This window comes from Scylla paramamosain, chromosome 22 (assembly GCF_035594125.1).
Source record: "Scylla paramamosain isolate STU-SP2022 chromosome 22, ASM3559412v1, whole genome shotgun sequence".
In the NCBI taxonomy this organism is placed as follows: Eukaryota; Metazoa; Arthropoda; class Malacostraca; order Decapoda; family Portunidae; genus Scylla; species Scylla paramamosain.
In genome coordinates, this window is record NC_087172.1 from 9,088,437 (window position 1) to 9,108,685 (window position 20,249).

The 20,249-nt window shown below is 36.6% G+C and overlaps 1 protein-coding gene across 2 annotated transcripts in view; it reads right to left on the reverse strand.

The window, feature by feature from the left end:
- Window positions 1-20,249, reverse strand: part of LOC135111515 (uncharacterized) — a 716,663-nt gene that overhangs the window by 386,855 nt on the left and 309,559 nt on the right. For both annotated transcript variants that reach the window (XM_064024883.1, XM_064024882.1), the window contains exon 46: window positions 892-1,037. In XM_064024883.1, the coding sequence (XP_063880953.1) occupies window positions 892-1,037 (146 nt within the window). The remainder of the gene's footprint in view (window positions 1-891; window positions 1,038-20,249) is intronic.

The window sequence follows — 20,249 nt, forward strand, 5'->3', positions numbered from 1 at the left end:
TTTCAAGACACTTATCCTTCAATTTTTGACAACTGCTTTGGACCCTTTTATGGGACTGGCATTTCAGGGGAGGCATTTTTCTTTATTGGATTTTTGTTGCCCTTGGCCAGTGTCCCTCCTACATATATAAAAAAAAATAAATAAAATATATATATATATATATATATATATATATATATATATATATATATATATATATATATATATATATATATATGAGGGTGGGTGTGAAAGTAGCTGTAAAAGGAAAAGTTATATTTGTAATATTTTTTTGTGAATATGCTGGGATAGATTTTCATTTCAATTAAATTCAAGGAAGGAGATGTCATATTAGAGAGCACATTTAAATCCTTGCCAATCCTTGCAAATACTAACACCATGAGCCTCATAACCATAAAAAGTCAGCTCATACTTTCTACCAGAGAAGTAGCAGTAACTTAATTATATAAGCAATTGGACAGACACAAGTTGCAGAGGTCTACAATTTAAGAAAAATATTAGAGAAATTAAATCTCTAAACTACATGATGAAAAAGAGAAGAGATATGAAGTTGTAGTCAAGTTATCCAAATTAATGCCATACAGCATTTTCTCTACATTCTGAACATGTCATTTATATAAAAAATGCACTGCAGGTACTGCTGGAGGGCTGCCCTGCCCTGCCTGTCTCCCTCCCCCCCAAAAAAAATAAAAAGATAAATGCTCACTTGCCAGTCCAAGATCCCAAGACCTGAGAAATCAGTAAGTGACTATATAGCTAGCTGAAAATAAGCAAAATTAAATGAGGTTCAGATTAAATGATGCCAGAGTATCAATGGTCAATCCATACAAACAAATATGTAAATGCCATAAACATGCACTCTGTGTAACTCAGTAAAATTCCAAAACTCACTGAAGAAGCAGCTGAAAGTGAAAGGTCTGGAAACCTTGATGAGGTGTGCTCATATGGAGAGCTAACTTGAAAGGTCTATGTTCAAGATTTGTCAGGGCTACCTGCAATCTATATCTTCCTCCACGTCCTCTGTTCTCTGGCTCAACCTGCATAAAATTTTAGTTGGTTAAATTAAATTACTGTTTTGTAAAAGTAAAAGGCACCTGCAATGAAAGATAGTAGTAATTTTATATCAAGAAGTATTCAATACTGAATCAGATTAACCCATAAGGTGTTATTCACGTCACATGACATGCTCCTGTTGGGTACACTGACAGGTTTCTCAGGTCACATGACATTTTTCAAATATCTTGCTTTTGTTCCACATGCTTGCTTTGTAAGGGCAATAACTATTCCTCTGGGAGTGTCTGGCATATCACTCTTGAAGATAAGATTTCTGGTTACACTCTCAGAGTTAGTATGTAATGAGTAATCACGCCTCCCTGAATGTAGAGGAGACACAAGCTTTACTTTTCCCAGCAAACACTAACTCTTCATCACTTACTTCCTCACTTTCAGCATTACCCTCTCCACTATACACATAATCCTTATCTTTATTACTATCATCTAGAGGGTCATCACTATCAGAGCTACCAGAATAATCAACAAATGTTCCATCATCCTCACTGATATTTGAAAAACATCATGTGACATGAGAAACCTGTCGACAAACCCAACAGGAGCATGTAAGGCAAAAATCATTATGTGCTAAAAATGCTGCTGGAAGAATAAATGTAGAAAGTGCATCAGCAACACAGGGTTGTAATGGCAACAGTGGGGGAATTCCTAACATGACTCACTGGTGCGGGTATTTAAAAACTGGTGAATTGCGATTTTCAAATGTTTTCATTGTATTACAGAAATGATTTTGGAATGTTTGGGGTAGGAAAAAAAAATTTTGTAACTTGTGGGGGGGTACATATGTAAAATAATTAAACAATTTACGGGTTAACGTAATCAAATTTCATAAAAACAAAGACAACTCAAAATTCCTGAGGTTTTCTGACATCAAAATGTTGACTGGTCAGGAATATTTTTCATACATAATAAAAAATAATTGAATAAAATCACAAGCACATAAGCATGTAATATATATATATATATATATATATATATATATATATATATATATATATATATATATATATATATATATATATATATATATATATATATATATATATATATATATATATATATATATATATATATATATATATATATATATATATATATATATATATATATATATGCACAATTGAATAAATGGTTTTCTTCAGTAGAATCTACCTACCTGTATAACAACACAACAAAATACATTTCAGCACTAGAACAGAAACAATCAGGCATGACAAAAAACACAATGAATATTGGTACTGGTAAGCTACTTAGTATTGATCACTAATGCTATGGGTGTGAGTGAAGAGGAAAGATGCACTTGAAATTTCAGTAAGTAATTTTGTCCCAATCCATTTTATATGCTCAATGAGAAGCCTTATGCAAAATATGCTACCCAAGTAGCATGTGCCACCACAAAACAAGATCACCATTTACTGTGTATATATATATATATATATATATATATATATATATATATATATATATATATATATATATATATATATATATATATATATATATATATATATATATATATATATATATATATATATATATATATATATATATATATATATATATATATATATATATATATATATATATATATATATATATATATATATATATATATATATATATATATATATATATATATATATATATATATATATATATATATATATATATATATATATATATATATATATATATATATATATATATATATATATATATATATATATAATATATATATATATATATATATATATATATATATATATATATATATATATATATATATATATATATATATATATATATATATATATATATATATATATATATATATATATATATATATATATATATATATATATATATATATATATATATATATATATATATATATATATATATATATATATATATATATATATATATATATATATATATATATATATATATATATATATATATATATATATATATATATATATATATATATATATATATATATATATATATATATATATATATATATATATATATATATATATATATATATATATATATATATATATATATATATATATATATATATATATATATATATATATATATATATATATATATATATATATATATATATATATATATATATATATATATATATATATATATATATATATATATATATATATATATATATATATATATATATATTCCTTAATGTCCCCATTTCCCATAAATAATAACATGTTTTTTTGGGGAAAGTAAAATAAATCAATAACACCAGAGAAAAGGTAAGAACACCCACCAAATAACCCATTACACATATAATGTGGCATATGATGCACAAAGCCAGGAGAAAGGTAACAAAAAAAATAAAATAAATAAATAAAAAATCCACAAATATGCAATGTTATAGAAGAAACATGTTTTAGAACCAGTTGTACATGACCATAAAACTGCATAGTACCATTTTCTGTATGGATGTCTAGTAAATCACAGGAATTAATCAGACAGGCAATATCCACACATGCAATGCATGAATTAGGATGGATATTGGAGGGATTTGTGTATTTACCTAGCTGTGAAATACAGGACAGGAGCCAAACTAGGCTCATGCTGTCCCGTCTCCATATCGACTTTTATCTAGATTTTTAAAAAATTTGTGAATTGTCTTTGCACACACAGTCTCATCCTTAAGTTCATTCCACACCGTTATACTTCTGTGTGGGAAGCTATGTTTCTTGATGTTTCTTCTGCAAACACTCCTTTTCAATTTCCTTCCATGTCCTCTTGTGTCTCTCGTATCTGGTATCATAAGGTCTTCTCTGTCCAACTTTTCCATTCCTTCCAATATTCTATAAATTGCTATCAAATCCCCTCTTTCCCTCCTTTTTTCTAGTGTATTCAGGCCCAATCTCTTCAATCTTTCCTCATAACTATACTCTCTTAAGCTTGCAGGGATTTTAGTTGCAGCTCTCTGGATTCTTTCTAACTTTCTAGTATCCTTTTTCAAACTTGGCGACCACACTAATGTTGCATACTCCAATCTCAGACATATCATTGTTGTTATCAGTTTTTTTTTATATGTATCTTCATTAATATAGGAGAATGCTATCTTGATGTTTCTCAGCAGATTATATGTTTCTCCTAAAATTTTATTTATGTGCTTCCCAAATGATAAATGATTAGTAATAATTACTCTTTTCCTTCTGATCTTATAGTGATTTCCTCATTCCCTAAGTAATAGTTGCCAACTGATCTTCTCACACTTTTTCCAAACCTCATCACACTATATTTTTTTAGCATTAAACTCCATGTTCCACCTCAATGACCATTCATTAATCTTAATTAAGTCCTGATTTAAAGTATTGCAGTCCTCTTCATTAGTTACTTTCCTCATAATCTTAGCATCATCAACAAAAAGGTTCATGTAATTTTGTACACCTTCTGTCATATCATTTACATAAACTGGGAACATAATATGTGGAATTACCGAATCTTGCGGGACTTCACTTATTACTGTTCTCCAGTTCAACCTGCTGCCTTTAATTACTTTCCTCATTTCTCTCATCCAGCATTTGAGTATCCGGCAGCTTCAAGTATCCGGCACACTTTTCCCCGAGCCTTAAAATCAATAAAAAATCAATGTGTACTCATAAAATTGATTAAAATTCCTGCGTGAGGCATACTTTGTCCCCTCACCACCAGAGCGCACTGCTTCGCGCCACCCGCGGCCCACTGCACTGTGTTTACTCAGTGACTCAGTCCGGCGTGTGCACAGTTTATCGCCTGACGTCTTCATCATGCCTAAAGTTGTAGAAAAGAGGAAGCGTGTTATGCTTACACTTAAGCAGCTGATCAGATCAGCTGCTGATTAAGATCAGTTGATCTTTGTTATGGTAAGATGTGTGAGTGTAGGGTGGTGATTGTGGACATAATTTCACTTCTATTCAAGTATCTGGCAACATTCAAGTATCCAGCATGTCGGCGGTCCCGTTGATGCCGGATAAGAGGGATTTTACTGTATATCTATTACTCTTGAGTAGAAACTTATAAAATTCATAACACAAGATCTTCCTTTTCTGAAGCCAAACTGTTTCTCTGTTATCATCTTATGAATTGCGGTAATATCTGCCCGTTTCCGACCTATGGGTACTCTATTTTTTACCAGGGCAGTGCTAATTATATTGTGCAGTGCTGAGACTAACTGTGAACTACACTCTTTTAAAATGCAACTTGATACACCATCAGGACTCATTGCTTTCCTTACATCCAGATCTTCCAACACATTCTTTACTTCTTCTGCTGATGTTTTAATGTCCTTTAGGTCGGTCCCTTTTTCTAACGTTGTCTTCTCACCTCTGAAATAATTTTCCCTGGTAAACACAGAGTGGAAGTATCTGTTAAACATTTCAGCTACCTCTTCTGGATCATCCACTGTCTCTTCTCCAGCTTTTACCATGCTTATTTCATCTTTATTCTTTAATTTTCCATTAATGAATTTATAAAATAATTTTGGTTGGTCTTTACATTTCTCCACAACATTCTTTTCAAAAATTTTCTACTCATCTCTGTGAGTTTTGACATATTCGTTCCTCTTCCTTATATAATTGTTCCACAGGTCCAGTCTTGTTTTTCTTCCACATGTTCCATGCTTTTTCTCTCTCCAATCTAGCTGTTGCACGTCTATTGTACCAATCCTTTTTGAAAAGGTTCTCTGTTGATCTTTAGGGTACCCATTTCTCTACTCCCTTATAATAAATGTCAAGGAAAGCTGTCCACTTCTCCTCTATGTCTTCCTCTTGAATAACTATGTTCCAATTCACTTCACTGAAATACTTCCAAAGTTGTCCAAAGTTAGTCTTACTGTAGTTTAGCCAATCTCTTCTGTGGTCCTCTTTCCTTGTACTGAGGTAATGATCCATAACTATGAACTGAATCAGCATGTGACCATTTTTTCCTATTGGGTTTATCTATGTAAGGTCTTCTACTATTTCTTGTTTCTTGGTGAAAATTAGATCAAGTCTTGAAGGTGCTTCATTTCCCCTAAATCTTGTGTCATTTGTAACCCAATGTGTCAGGAAATTTTCAATAGCCAGGTCTAGTAGCTTGTTCCCCATGATGACTCACTGCCTTATGTGGTTCAATTCTCCCAAGATATCTCTTTACAGTTAAAGTCCCCCATATCGTCATTTTCCTCAAGCAGCTCTGGCAAACACGTCCTTGTGTCCTTAAGCATTTTCTTACATTCACCCTCTCTCTAAGAGTTGGAATAGGGGGAAACATAAGTCACCACAACATTACGGTATCTTCCAATATTCTATCTTAAGCTTATTTTCAATACTTCTGCCTCCTCCACCCCATATGTGACAGATTCCACAAATAAATCCTTCCTAACTAGAAGCATCACACCTCCTCCCCGTTTATTCTTTCTATTTCTCATCCAGAGGTTGTATTTTCCTTCACCAATATTTAATATATCCCCTTCACTTGCCAATTTAGTTTCAATGATTCCCATGATGTCCAGTTTCTCCTCTTTTAAACAGTCTTCTAGTTCCAACACTGCTGCCGACATTAGTCCATTTATGTTTGTGTATGCTACTTTTAGTCCTCCCCTTCCGCCTTCCACCCTTCCCCATTCTCCTGTACCACTTTCTCAACTTCATGTCCATAACCCTCCAAAAGATCTGTTTTTTCTCCACCTCTGATAGTTTTCCATTTTTTTCATTTGCTTCTTTTCTTAGTTTATTTATAGTATCTCTCTCTTCTCTGGTTCTATCTTTTTTTTTTATCCACACTTGTTTGTATTCCTCCACCTTGGCCAGTTTCCAGCTGCCACTTGTGACCTAAACCTTATTTTCATAGGACGCTGTCCACCCTCAACATATCTACCCAATCTTTGAATTTCTTCGATCTCTCGAGTTAGCTCTTTTTCTTCTTGTAATGTCCCCACTAATTTTTCCACACATATCTTTTCCTTCTTTTCTCTTTCAGTCCACTGAGGTGTACACTCTTCCTTCAGGCCGAATACCACAAAAATTTTTTTCTTATCCACAGTGTCTGTCACCAAGTTTTCTTTCTGTTTTATAAATTGAACAACTTTTTCTGTTAGCTTTGTGTCATTTACCATTGTTTGTTCCTCCACAATTTTCCTAAAATTGATCTTTTCTTCCTCTTGTTCTTTCTCCCAATTTTACTGTTTCACGTTTAACTCTTCCACTTTGCCCTCACATTCCATTGCTTTCTTTTCATATACCATTAGTTTTTTATGTAGATCGTCGTATGCACCTTTCCACACCCCCTTCTCAATGATCAGAGTTTCCACCACATTCTCCATCCTGTCAAATCTATCCTTCATTTCCTTCATTTCAGTTTCCAGTGTGATAATTCTCCTTTTCATCATTGCTTCCCCAACCCTTCGGTCCTCTTCCCCAAATCACGAGAAGTCTCTCTATCGTGCCTTCGGGACGGTCCCTGTTGGTGTAAACAACATAGTGGGGACCGAAGTAGCCCCCTCTTCACTGCTCATTATAACAATTTAACTGCTTTCTACAAAACACTTTTGGAGACAGGACAACAACAAGTAGAACCAGTATGAGCTCTCACCTCTGTATTTCCACTAGGGCAGCTCTCAGCAACACAGATAGCTGGATTTTTAGGAGCGCCTGTTTGCGCTGACTTCTCTGTCCGCCATGACAGTGGCGTGCTGTGTGTGTGTGTGTGTGTGTGTGTGTGTGTATGTGTGTGTGTGTGTGTATGTGTGTGTGTGTGTGAGATGCTAATCCCAGAAAAGGCTCCAAAGCACTAGCAAGAAAATCAAGGATAAGTGTCTTGAAACCTCCCTCTTGAAGAAATTCAAGTCGTAGGAAAGTGGAAATACAGAGCAGGCAGGGAGTTCCATAGTTTACCAGAGAAAGGGATGGATGATTGAGAATACTGGTTAACTCTTGCATTAGAGAGGTGGACTGAATAGGCATAAGAGAAAGAAGAAAGTCTTGTGCAGTGAGGCTGTGGGAGGAAGGGAGGCATGCAGTTAACAAGATCAGAAGAGCAGTTAGCATGAAAAGAGCAGTAGAAGATAGCTAGAGATGCAACATTGTGGCAATGAGAGAGAGGCTGAAGACAGTCAGTTAGAGGAGAGGAGTTGATGAATCGAAAAGCTTTTGATTCTATCCTGTCTAGAAAAGCAGTATGAGTGGAACCACCCCAAACATGTGAGGCATACTCCATACATGGACAGATAAGGCCCTTGTACAGAGTTAGCACCTGAGGGGGATGAGAAAAACTGGCGGAGACATCTCAGAACGCCTAACTTCATAGAAGCTGGTTTAGCTAAGGATAAGATGTAAAGTTTCCAGTTCAGATTATAAGTAAAGGACAGGCTGAGGATGTTCAGTGTAGAAGAGGGGGACAGTTGAGTGTCAATGAAGAAGAGGGGATAGTTATCTGGAAGGTTGTGTCGAGTTGACAGATGGAGGAATTGAGCATTGAACAATACCAAGTTTGCTCTGCCCAACCAAAAATTTTGGAAAGATCAGAAGTCAGGCATTCTACGGCTTCCCTGCATGAAATGTTTACTTCCTGAAGTGTTGGACATCTATGAAAAGATGTGGAAAAGTGCAAGGTGGTATCATCAGCATAGGATTGGATAGGACAAGAAGTTTGGTTTAGGTCATTGATGAATAAGAAGAGAGTGGGTGACAGGACAGAACCCTGAGGAACACCACTGTTAATAGATTTAGGAGATGAACAGTGACTGTCTACCACAGCAGCAACAGAATGGACAGAAAGGAAACTTAAGATGAAGTTACAGAGAGAAGGATAGAAGTTGTAGGAGGGTACTATAGAAATCAAAGCTTTGTACCAGACTCTATCAAAAGCTTTTGATATATCCAAGGCAACAGCAAAATTTTCACCAAAATCTGTAAAAGAGGATGACCAAAACTCAGTAAGGAAAGCCAAAAAATCACCAGTAGAGTGGCCTTGACGGAACCCATACTGGCGATCAGATAGAAGGTTGTGAAGTGATAGATGTTTAAGAATCTTCCTGTTGAGGATAGATTTAAAAACTTTAGATAGGCAGGAAATTAAAGCTTTAGGATGTTAGTTTGAGGGATTAGAACAGTCACCCTTTTTAGGAACAGGCTGAATGCAGAAGGAAAGGTAGATGTTGACAGATAGAGTTCTAAGAGTTTGACTAGGCAAGGTGCAAGCACAGAGGCACAGTTTCAGTAAACAATAGGAGGGACCCCATCAAGTCCATAAGCCTTCCAAGCATTTAGGCCAGCAAGGGCATGGAAAACATCACTGTGAAGAATTTTAATAGGAAGAATGAAGTAGTCAGAAGGTGGAGGAGAGGGAGGAACAAACCCTGAAACGTCAAAGGTAGGGTTTTTAGCAAAGGTTTGATCAAAGAGATCAGTTTTTGAGATCGATGTGATAGCAGTGGTATCATCTGATTGAAATAAAGGAGGGAAAGAAGAAGAAGAAAAGTTATTGGAGATATTTTTGGCTAGATGCCAGAAGTCACGAGGGGAGTTAGATCTTGAAAGATTTTGACACTTTCTATAAATGAAGGAGTTTTTGGCTAGTTGGAGAATAGACTTGGCATAGTTCCAGGCAGAAATATAAAGTGCATGTGAATCTGGTGATGGAAGGCTTAAGTACCTTTTGTGGGCCATCTCGCTATCATGTATAGCACAAGATCAAGCTGCGTTAAACAAAGGTTTAAAAGGTTTAGGTCAAGAAAAAGAGTGAGGAATGTATGCCTCGTTGCCAGACACTATCACCTCTGTTATGTGCTCAGCACACAGAGATGGGTCCCTGACATGGAAGCAGTAATCTTTCCAAGGAAAATCAGCAAAATACCTCCTCAGGTCCCCCAACTAGCAGAGGCAAAATGCCAAGACCTTCAATTAGGGGGATCCAGAGGAAGAATTGGACCAGTAAGACAAGATACAGATATGAGCTTGTGATCAGAGAAGTCCACCAGAGAAAAGGGGTGACATCATAAGCAGAAGGATTAGAGGTCATAGGAAAAGGTCAAGAATGTTTGGTGTATCTCCAAGACGGTCAGGAATATAAGTAGGGTGTTGCACCAATTGCTCTAGGTCGCGGAGAATAACAAAGTTGAAGGCTAGTTCATCAGGATGGTCAGTGAAAGGAGAGAAAAGCCAAAGCTGGTGGTGAACACTGAAGCCTCCAAGAATGGAGATCTCTGCAAAAGGGAAGCGAGTCAGAATCTGCTCCACTTTGTAAGATAAGTAGTCAAAGAATTTCTTATAGTCAGAGGAGTTAGGTGAGAGATATACAGCAAAGATAAATATAGTTTGAGAGTGACTCTGTAGTTGTAGCCAGATGGTGGAAAACTCGGAAGACTCGAGAGGATGGGCACAAGAGCAGGTTAAGTCATTGCACACATAAACGCAACATCCAGCTTTGGATTGAAAATGAGGAGAGAGAAAGTAGGAGGGAACAGAAAAGGGGCTACTGTCAGTTGCCTCAGACACTTAAGTTTCAGTGAGGAAAAGAAGATGATGTTTAGAAGAGGAGAGGTGGTGTTCTACAGATTGAAAATTAGATCTTAGACCGTGAATGTTGCAGAAGTTAATGAAGAAAAAGTTGAGAGGGGTGTCAAGACACTTAGGGTCGTCGACAGAAAGGCAGTCCGACCTGGGGACATTTATGGTCCCCTCCCCAGATGGGGACTCTGTGGCTGGTGTAGGAGTCGCCATGATAATTTTGAATTTTTGAGTGACAAGTGTGTGTGTGTTATTAGGTGCTTGTAGTTTTGTGTGGAGGAAGAGAGTTGTCTTTAGAGGGCAGACTGTGACTGCCCCCTTGTGTTGTGAGACACAAAGGGAAATGTTCAGTGAGGTCACAGCTGGGTTTAATGATAAGTTCACAGTGCTTTAGACCTCACTGGGAGTAATTATCGTTTTGGCAGGTGCCTACTGCCTCCTCTGGTTGGTAATCCAATCTCTTCAAGTCTTTCTTCATAGCTTGTCTTTCAAATCTGGTACCATCTTTGTTGCTGTCCTCAGTATTCTTTCCAATTTCTGTATATTTATTTTTTCTATGTGGAGCCCAAATGACTGCTGCATATTCCAATTTAGGTTGTATCATGTTTGTTATAATTTTCTTCATCATTTCTTAATCTAAATAGTTAAACACCACACAAATGTTTGTTAACATTTGTGTGACTTTCAGGCAATACTGTGTCCTGGATTTTTACTCCCAAATCTTTTTCTTCATTGCTTTTTTGTTACTATTTTCCTCCCACTTTATAATTCCTTGAAGATCTCTTACTTTTTTCCTATTTCCAACATGTGGCATTTTCTATAATTAAATTTTAGTTTCCATCTTTGGCTCCATGCATGTATCTTGTCAATATCCTTTTGTAACTCCTTGCAGTCATTTTCATCCTTTATTATTTTCATTATTTTTCCACCATCAGCAAAGAAGTTTATATAACTATTTTGATCCTGTCATATCATTTACATATAATTGAAACCTAATAGCTGCCAACACAAATCCTTGCAGTTCCCCACTCCTCACTTCTGGTATTTCTTTATAAATCCATTCCTCCATTCCCTCCCAACTGTCCCTAATCTCTCAAACAAGCTTGGGGGCCTGTGGCAGTTTTTTTTTTTTTTTTGTGGGGGGGAGGGGGCAGGAGGGGGGGATGAAAAGTAAGTGAAATAGGGGCATTAAAAAATCTAAAGATATTTACTTAATATTTTGAATTTCCCTAACCTATCCTTTCCCCTAGACTCCCCCCCCCCCCCCACCCAACGATGTTAATCTAACATAGTCAGTGGGACTGCAACCGCCCCTGCTAGGATGCCTATTACTCTTTAAGATGACATTCATATTTCTCTGATCCTCATGATTTTTGGTGTGTATGTAGCTTAGTACCTACAAAAGCAAATTCCCAATTTTCACTGAAATTCGCCAATTAGTTTTGTAGATTTTTTTTTTTAAGCAAAAAAGTAACCGATAAAAATTTCTTCTCACTTGTTTTCAACCAATTGCTATAAAATTTAGTGGCAATAATATATATACATGTATCTTCACTTCCCCAAAGATAGATTTTTTATCAGATATTTCATTTTGAAATAAAACTAAGAATTTTTTCTTCAGACTTTTTCAATTAAAAAAAACTACACAATATGAAGAGCCTTCTTTGAAAATCTATTTTTAAGAAAAAATAGCCCATTCTTTCCTCTTTCCAGCAATACTTTTACATCTCCATTATCTTATAGGACAATGAAGGAGAAACGCTTGATGTATGAAAAATTTGAGTTTTGAGATATGAGCCATTTTCTTCTGAGAAGTGTGTGTAATCCCATGTGTTGGGTTTTTCTGGTTAAATTTTACATGCATTAGGATAAAAATTATATAACCAAAAGGAAATCATCGTTTATGATCATATTCAGGGCTAACTGGCACCTGGTCCCCTTCTGTATGACAGGATATTACTCCCAGGTGAGTTTATCAGAGGGTGCCATCCTCCTCTTTGTTGCCAGGATCATTAGCAGCTACTTGACTGGTAGTCTTCACTTCCTTCTCTTGAATGGGGCTTCTTTTCGGTCCTCTTCTGTACAGGAGTTGTTCTGCTTTCTTGAATGCCTAACCCAGCGAGAGTGTTTTGTGAGGCACCAAACCCAAGATTGGATTCAAGTACCCAAAGTTGTGATCTAATACGGTCACAGTGGCAACAAATTTGACTCTTTTGGTCCCAATATACTTAGTTTTGCTACATTTAGCCCATAGATTAGAATGCTATGGTGGTGGTGGTGAAACAAAGGAAGTGTGTGGTGGTGACTTGTTGCCACAATGCAACTCCTTTTAATTATTTTTCTTTTCCCTCATCTTCTTTGCCACGTCTGTCCGTGCACGCTTTGCTTTATTACAACGAGGCATGCTTCCAAATACAAATGAAAATGAAGTAGCCTTGGATAGCGGACCACAGACACACTCTGATGTCTGGCAGGACTGACTGCAGTGGCCAGCTTCCCTTGGAGTCCCTCATGGCTCATCAGTGATGTTGCTAACTGAAGCTCCACATATATAAAAAAAAATAAATAAATAAAAAAATAAAAAAATTTAAATGAGTTTTTAAGCCAGGTGACCAAGCACATGGCAAGTATGCGGCATGAGAGGTATTTAAAGTCCTTTAATAATGGTAAATAAAGGTGATTTAAAAATATAAGGAATAATGGCATCAACTTGTGGTTTTCACAGAAAATGCCAGACATGTTAAGGATGATGTTAATAACTCAATTTTAACTTCCAGGTCGAAAAACATAATTTTTTAAGGCGTCCACTCCCCTTAATCTAACCTAGCATAACCTAACCTAATCTATCATAACCTAGCATAACTTACTAGCATAACTTAACCTAATCTAATCTAACCTAACCTAACATAACCTAACCTAACCTAACAAAGGACATCAAAAATTACACCATTATGCCTTACCAGTGTGGTGTAGAGATTCTCAGGGTGATGGAGATGGGCACAGTTTAGCGGCTTCCTTAATAAACACATGGAACCTCTTCCTTGTATCTGCATATCACATCTTAACCACTGCTGTTGCTAAATATCTCACATCGTGACTTTTTTCCTGCTGAAAACTGGCACTGCTTACTTCACCTCCCTCCACTGGGTAGCCATATTAACAGATGACAGTAAGCTTCTATCAGAATGCCTGACACGTCTCTAAAACAAATGAAAAGTGTAACAACCTACCATGTAAAGTCATAATTGGTGGCCTCAGGAATGGCCTCATGAGTACCAGGGCGTGATTGAAGGAATCAGCTGTATAGATAATATGAAATACTAATATGCCGACACTCTTGACTGGTGCAGAGCTCGCTGGACTTAGACAATATAAAATTTCTTCACACTCTTGAGTGCTATTACAGCCATACTAAACACGTGCCCTCCAATTTTTTTAACGTTTACTGCAAGGTCACCGAACCTTTCTCCATGAAACATGAGTTTCGTGCTTGTATGCAGCACGAATGTGATATCCAGATTAACCCTTCTTCTTTCAGTTTTTTTTTTTTCTCTTTCCATCTCCCTCTTTTTCATCCCTATCATATCACTGGGTATCTTTTTTACATTGTCACCACCTACTTCTCTTTCTTCCTTCCACATCTTTATCATCTCTGTTAAGCTATATATTCGTTGTATTTTCACATCTTCAATTTCCCACATTCATTTATTTGAGTGAGCTATGTTGAGATCCTCTTCTGTGAAGCCCTCAAGAATATTTGGGTTCATGCCAGCCGCCATCATCTATGTTGATATCACCGACTGCCTTATATCACTCTCATTTCTCCCTTTCAGCCACTCCTTTACTAACACTTCCCCTTCCCCTGTGCCCACACCTCACACGAGATCGTATTATGAAGACAGGACTCAAAGTTTCTTCCCCTCCTCTCCCCCTGCACAACCATACCTATGAGATCCTTGGAGTTCTGTGTGTGTGTGTGTGTGTGTGTGTGTGTGTGTGTGTGTGTGTGTGTGTGTGTGGAAGGGGGGGAGGTCTCTTTTATCCACCCTATCAATAAATCTTCCATCTCAATATGATAGCACTTGAACTCTTGAGCTTGTGGGGTTTATACTGCGAATTTGAATAAAAAATCAACCTAACCATGAAAATGAGTTAGGCACATTGAAAAATAATACAATGTTGCAACAACATTTTCAGCAAATCTTACCACACCACAACATATTTTCTTATGCTTTTTAAATTTTAAAGGGCCTGTGACTGGCATGTTTACTCACAGACATTTAAACATTTTATTATCCTTCTCGTATTTATGCTTTAGTTTTTTTTTTCCATATTTTTGCAAGATCTTTTTAGATTGTTTTCTAGAGGTATCTAGCATCTCAACCAGAGCACAATGTAGCCTCTCTGCTGTTGGGCTAGTTAATGTTAGGTGCCCACAGGCATACTTGGTGACAAGGTGGTGTGTCACATGTATGTGCTTGTCCCACATGCTTTTACCTACATTTATCCTTTTTTTTTTCAGTGTTACTGTGTTGCTTGCTGCCTTACTTGACAACAACACCAGGATGCTGAGGACAAAGAAGAAAACATAGACAATACCTTGAAAGCTTCTCTCAAGGTATGTAGGCAGCAGAGTCGCTGCCACAACCTCCTCTACCATAACTGCCACTACTACCTCACCAGAACCATCAAGTGCAAAGAAAAGCAAATCATTGGTACATGAAGTGAAGAAAAGCCAAAGAAGTGAATTGATATCAATAAAGAACCAGTGGAGGGATTAGTAAAATATGCTATGCCACAGATAAACCTAATGTGCAGTGTACTAACCATCAGATTGATACATATATATATATATATATATATATATATATATATATATATATATATATATATATATATATATATATATATATATATATATATATATATATATATATATATATATATATATATATATATATATATATATATATATATATATATATATATATATATATATATATATATATATATATAAGTAAAGTGTCAATGTGGCCAAGTAACTCCATACTTTAAAAACAGCAACAGTGAAAGAGAAAATTTTTCACCCACTGGTGATGGCACTTGTGTACTGCATGAAGCTTATTGTTGGGTATGACAGTGCCAGCAAGCTTGCCTTTCCTGAGTATGAAATACATCACACAAGTAACTTATATTCATTATGCCAAGCACATAAAAAGAGAAACATGAGGAACCACAGGCTTCAGCAAGCCATGAATACCATGCGGGCATCTGAGTACTACAAGCAAATGCAGTTTTTATCAGATTTTTTTTTATTCAAATTGTTACTTTATCATTATCTTTTATGATATTTACTTGATTTATTTTGCGTTGTGTTTCTTATTCTTTCTTCTATAGTTTGTTTGCTGAAATTTTTTTTTTACACATTTGTAAATTATTGTGAAGCTGCAGAATAGTAGTTTTACTTATATATATATATATATATATATATATATATATATATATATATATATATATATATATATATATATATATATATATATATATATATATATATATATATATATATATATATATATATTTTTTTTTTTTTTTTTTTTTTTCAAACTTAGAATGTATATTTGGGTAAAAGTGTGCATACAACTTTTTCAATAATGATAAATTTCATCACTGATAATTTTTATGCAAGTTTATTTTAAATTTCCTTTAAGCAGTAGTTCATTGACAGGTTTTTATGCAGTATTTTGATTTTTCTCCTTTTCTTTTTCTTATATCATCCTGCAAATCTGTACATGTTTAATTAGGTATCATAGCTGTTAGTTACTAAAATCTCATGTAAACTGATGCCTAACTTAATTTTTCACTCAAAATTGCAATATATCCCCCCTTACCACACATATGATGCATATTATACTTCTCAGTTGTGTTCTTCATGGTGATTGTCATCAATTGTCTGTTCTTAGTCTCCAGATAATCCATTACTAAGGTAGAGGATGGTGAGAGAGAGAGAGAGAGAGAGAGAGAGAGAGAGAGAGAGAGAGAGAGAGAGAGAGAGAGAGAGAGAGAGAGAGAGAGAGAGAGAGAGAGAGAGAGAGAGAGAGAGAGAGAGAGAGAGAGAGAGAGAGAGAGAGAGAGAGAGAGAAAGGCACTGAAACTTTGTGGAATACAGGACACAAAGTAATAGCACACCTACTGGATGTTATGAGAGTTCATGGTCCAGTGTGTTTAAGTAAGTATCAACTTGCATGGGTGGTGTGAATACTTGTTAGGATTGGAAGGGGAGCATGAGTGGCACAAACTTCTGTGAGGCTTAGAGGGGAGTGCACAGATGCTCACAGGGCCAATTCACAGTATTTGAGTTTTGTAATCACTGAGTTTTGTGCCAAGGCCTAAACTTTTACCATTTTGAGCAATCAGTTCACAATTTTTTTTTTTTATATAGGAGGGACACTGGCCAAGGGCAACAAAAACCCAATACAAAAAAAATGTCCATTGAAATGCCAGTCCCATAAAAGGGTCCAAAGCAGTAGTAAAAAATTGAAGGATATGTCTTGAAACCTCTCTCTTGAAGGAATTCGAGTCATAGGAAGGTGGAAATGCAGAAGCAGGCAGGGAGTTCCAGAGAGGGTTGGATGTCTATGAAAAGACGTGGAAAAGTGCAGCATGGTATCATCAGTGTAGGAGTGGATATGACAAGAAGTTTGGTTTTAGAAGATCATTAATGAATAATAAGAAGAGAGCGGGTGACAGGACAGATCCCTAAGGAACACCACTGTTAATAGATTTAGGACAAGAAATGACCCATCTACCACAGCAGCAATAGAATGGTCAGAAAGGAAACTTGAGATGAAGTTACAAAGAAGGATAGAAGCCGTAGGAGGGTAGTTTGGAAATCAAAGCTTTGTGCCAGACTCTCTCAAAAGCTTTTGATATGTCCAAGGCAACAGCAAAAGTTTCACCAAAATCTCTAAAAGAGGATGACTAAGACTCAGTAAGGAAAGCCAGAAGGAACCCATACTGGCAATCAGATAGAAGGTTGTGAAGTGATAAATGTTTAAGAATCTTCCTGTTGAGGATACATTCAAAAACTTTAGATAGGCAGGAAATTAAAGCAATAGGACGGTAGTTTCAGGGATTAAAACAGTCACCCTTTTTAGGAACAGGCTGAATGCAGGCAAACTTCCAGCAAGAAGGTAAGGTAGATGTTGACAGACAGAGCTGAAAGAGTTTTACTAGGCAAGGTGCAAGCACAGAGGCACAGTTTCGGAGAACAATAGGAGGGACCTCATCAGGTTCATAAGCCTTCCGAAGGTTTAGACCAGAAAGGGCATGGAAAACATCATTGTAAAGAATTTTAATAGGTAGCATGAAGTAGTCAGAGGGTGGAGGAGAGGGAGGAACAAGCCCAGAATCATCCAAGGTAGAGTTTTTAGCAAAGGTTTCAGTGAAGAGTTAAGCTTTATAAATAGATGTGATAGCAGTGGTGCCATCTGGTTGAAATAGAGGAAGGAAAGAAGAAGCAGCAAAGTTACTGGAGATATTTTTGGCTAGATGCCAGAAGTCACGAGAGGAGTTAGATCTTGAAAGGTTTTGACACTTTCTATTAATGAAGGAGTTTTTGCCTAGTTGGAGAAAAGACTTGGCATGGTTCCGGGCAGAAATATAAAGTGCATGAGATTCTGGTGATGGAAGGCTTAAATACCTTTTGTGGGCCACCTCTCTATCATGTATAGCATGAGAACAAGCTGTGTTAAACCAAGGTTTGGAAGGTTTAGGTCGAGAAAAAGAGTGAGGAATGTACGCCTCCATGCCAGACACTATCACCTCTGTTATGTGTTCAGCACACAAAGACGGGTCTCTGACATGGAAGCAGTAGTTATTCCGAGAAAAATCAGCAAAATACCTCCTCAGGTCCCCCCAACTAGCAGAGGCAAAACACCAGGGGCACCTTCACTTAGGGGGATCCTGAGGAGGGATTGGAGTGATAGGACAAGATACAGATATGAGGTTGTGATCAGAGGAGCCCAACAGAGAAGAAAGAGTGACAGCATAAGCAGAAGGATTAGATGTCAGGAAAAGGTCAAGAATGTTGGGCATATCTCCAAGATGGTCAGGAATACGAGTAGGGTGTTGCACCAATTGCTCTAGGTCATGGAGGATAGCAAAGTTGAAGGCTAGTTCACCAGGATGGTCAGTAAAGGGAGGAGCCCAGGTAATAAAAAAAAAAAAAAAAAATTTACCTCATGCATTTGGCAGACCTATCTAGCACTATGTAACCTAACATATTAGGTTACTCAGCTAGAGTTTTTCATTTGTTTATAATAAAAAAAGAGCTGGTTGAAGTGATGTGTGGGTGGTTGCAGGAGTAGAACCGATGTCTTGTCATGTAGAAAGTTGGTGCATCTCCTCGGGACATGCTGAGTGCTTGTTTATAAGCATTAGGACAAGGTGTTTTAAATACTCTTCAATCCTGAATCCATGCTACTTAACCCACTCTTTGAAGTGGATTCTAAATTTTTTTAATGAAACAGTTTTTAGTACCCTTCACCAATTAATACTATTTTTTTTGTTAGAAATAATATATTTCTGACACCATCTGATTTTTGCTTATTATCTCTTTGAGTTTCCTGCTTTCATCATGTATGGGTCACATCTTTCTACTATGACAACACAAATAGTAAAAATAAATACATACATGCATACATGATATCGCATTGTGAAAATGCAGACGGGTCTTCCCCACTGTACAATCATCATCAGACAATGATTCGTTACGATCATTCTTCTTTACTACCCCTTGCCCGCCATAAGATCAGTTATGCTTTGCTTTTAAAATTGCCCAAGTGGGCACTTATCCTCTCTGCACACAAGTGTAGTGACATTTGTTTGGGTGAATGATTGTAGCGTCATGACGCTCCAGCGGCCAGTGTTTCCTGCGCTCTCATATTCACCAGCTGTGTTGTGCTTGGAAGTGCCCAGGATTTACCAGTAATATACAATATCAGTGACCTCATATTGTCAACCATGGCTTCCAAATGTCCTGCTGGCTCCAGTGACTGCCCTATTAAGGCCAAGAAAGCGAGAAGCATCAATCTTGAGATGAAATTGGCGATTCTGAAGTGGCATGCTGGAGGAGAAGGGGTGAATGCCATTGCACACTCACTTGGTTTGGCTCAGTCATTTGTCTCCACCATCCTCAAGAATGCTGCCAGTATCAGGAAAGCAGGTGAAGCTTGCACTATAATTCATGGTGAAGACCTATCAGCATGAGCTTATAATGGATGAAATGGAATGCCTTCTCAAGCTCTGGGTGGATGATCAAATGCGACATCACATTGCCAGTCTTGATGACCCTTGTATGTACGAAGACCCTGTCTATTTGGGAGGATCTCAAGAAGTGAGGATGAGATGAAGGAGAGGACAGTGTTTACAGCAAGTAGGGGCTGGTTTGATATGTTTAAGACCAGAGGAGCTCTACACAACATCAAGATGACTGGTGAGGCAGCAAGCTCCAATGTGCCAGTTGCCGAGGCCCTCAAACCAGCCCTGAAAAAGGCTATAGAGGAGGGTGGTTATTCCTCCAAGCAGGTAATAAATTTTGATGAGACAGGCATTTACTGGAAGAAAATGTCTTCCAGGACCTTCATTGCTAAGGAGAAGACA